The sequence below is a fragment of the Helobdella robusta genome (assembly GCF_000326865.2).
Source record: "Helobdella robusta unplaced genomic scaffold HELROscaffold_115, whole genome shotgun sequence".
NCBI lineage: Eukaryota > Metazoa > Annelida > Clitellata > Rhynchobdellida > Glossiphoniidae > Helobdella > Helobdella robusta.
Window position 1 is genome coordinate 229,401 of NW_008703642.1, and position 1,195 is coordinate 230,595.

The window sequence follows — 1,195 nt, forward strand, 5'->3', positions numbered from 1 at the left end:
ATGGAAAATATATTAAATGTAAATTTCAATAAAATTAAATTGGAAATTAAAGAAATATTGTGCAAGCAAGAGTTGTACATAGCAAAACTAATAGAAAACATGAATGTAAACTATCTTGCCAGCAAACCGACCAGCGCACCTGAATATCATACGCTGGAAATTGTCCCACCAACTAAGCAAACTAAACAAAAGCATTTCATTGACAGCAGAGTCAACAGCAACAACAATTTCTTCATCAACAACAGCGGCGACAACAACGGCAGCAACAACAGTACTCTATGGGCAGATGTTGTGAGAACTCCAACTGAAAATATCGACCAACCATTCACAGTTGTTCAGTCAAAAAAACGACCAAGATTAAACATCACTCCAGAGATGGTTGAACGAAGTAACGTCAATAATGAAAGCATCATAAAATCTACTACAAAGATTATGATGGAAAAACCAGTTAGAAAAATAATTGGTAACAAGAAAAATGATGAATTATGCAAAATTAAAGCTAATAAAATGCTCATAAAAAAATCATTTTTTTCAATGAGCAATGTTCAAAAGTGCCACAGAAATGATGTTATAGAATATTTAAAATCCATTGATATAAATATCATTTCATGTTTTTCAGTACTGAAACGAACAGATTCTCCCGCCAATGAAAGTCCAAACAACGACGATTGCGAGTCAACGATGTTCAGAGTATGCGTTGAAAGTAGCGATATGCTAAGATGAAAAATCCGGACGTTATTTTGCAACATATCATCGTCAAAGAATGGAGGTTCAACCCCAAAAAACCGATGACAAAAACAACAACAAACATGAAAAACGATGTTTCTAATAAACGTTATCTCAATATGAAAAATGATGAACAATGGCCAATTTATCTTCATCTGATAGATGGCGCCTGACAATAATGAAGTTAAACCTGGTCGGCTTGATGATGTTAATCCTGATAGTAATTTGTTGAATGATTTAAATAATGTGTGTTCTTTTTTACCTCCGGATAAGGTTTATGCATTTATTAATCCGAATTCTTTTTCTGTTTTTCACATTAACATTCGAAGTATGTTTAACAAAATGACTGAATTGAATGTTTTGCTTGATTATTGTGGTGTTAATTTTGATTTGGTAGCTGTGAGTGAAACTTGGTTATGTGATCAGACAGCTAATTTAATTAATTTGCCTAATTTTAATTTTGTATCTA

At 32.6% G+C, this 1,195-nt stretch overlaps 1 protein-coding gene across 1 annotated transcript; it reads left to right on the top strand.

The window, feature by feature from the left end:
• Nucleotides 1–723, top strand: HELRODRAFT_183709 (hypothetical protein; the record flags this gene model as incomplete). The annotated part of the gene is made up of 1 exon (XM_009013297.1): nt 1–723. One exon carries the CDS (start codon nt 1–3, stop codon nt 721–723), a length of 723 nt encoding a protein of 240 aa, XP_009011545.1.
• Nucleotides 724–1,195: the final 472 nt, after the last annotated feature.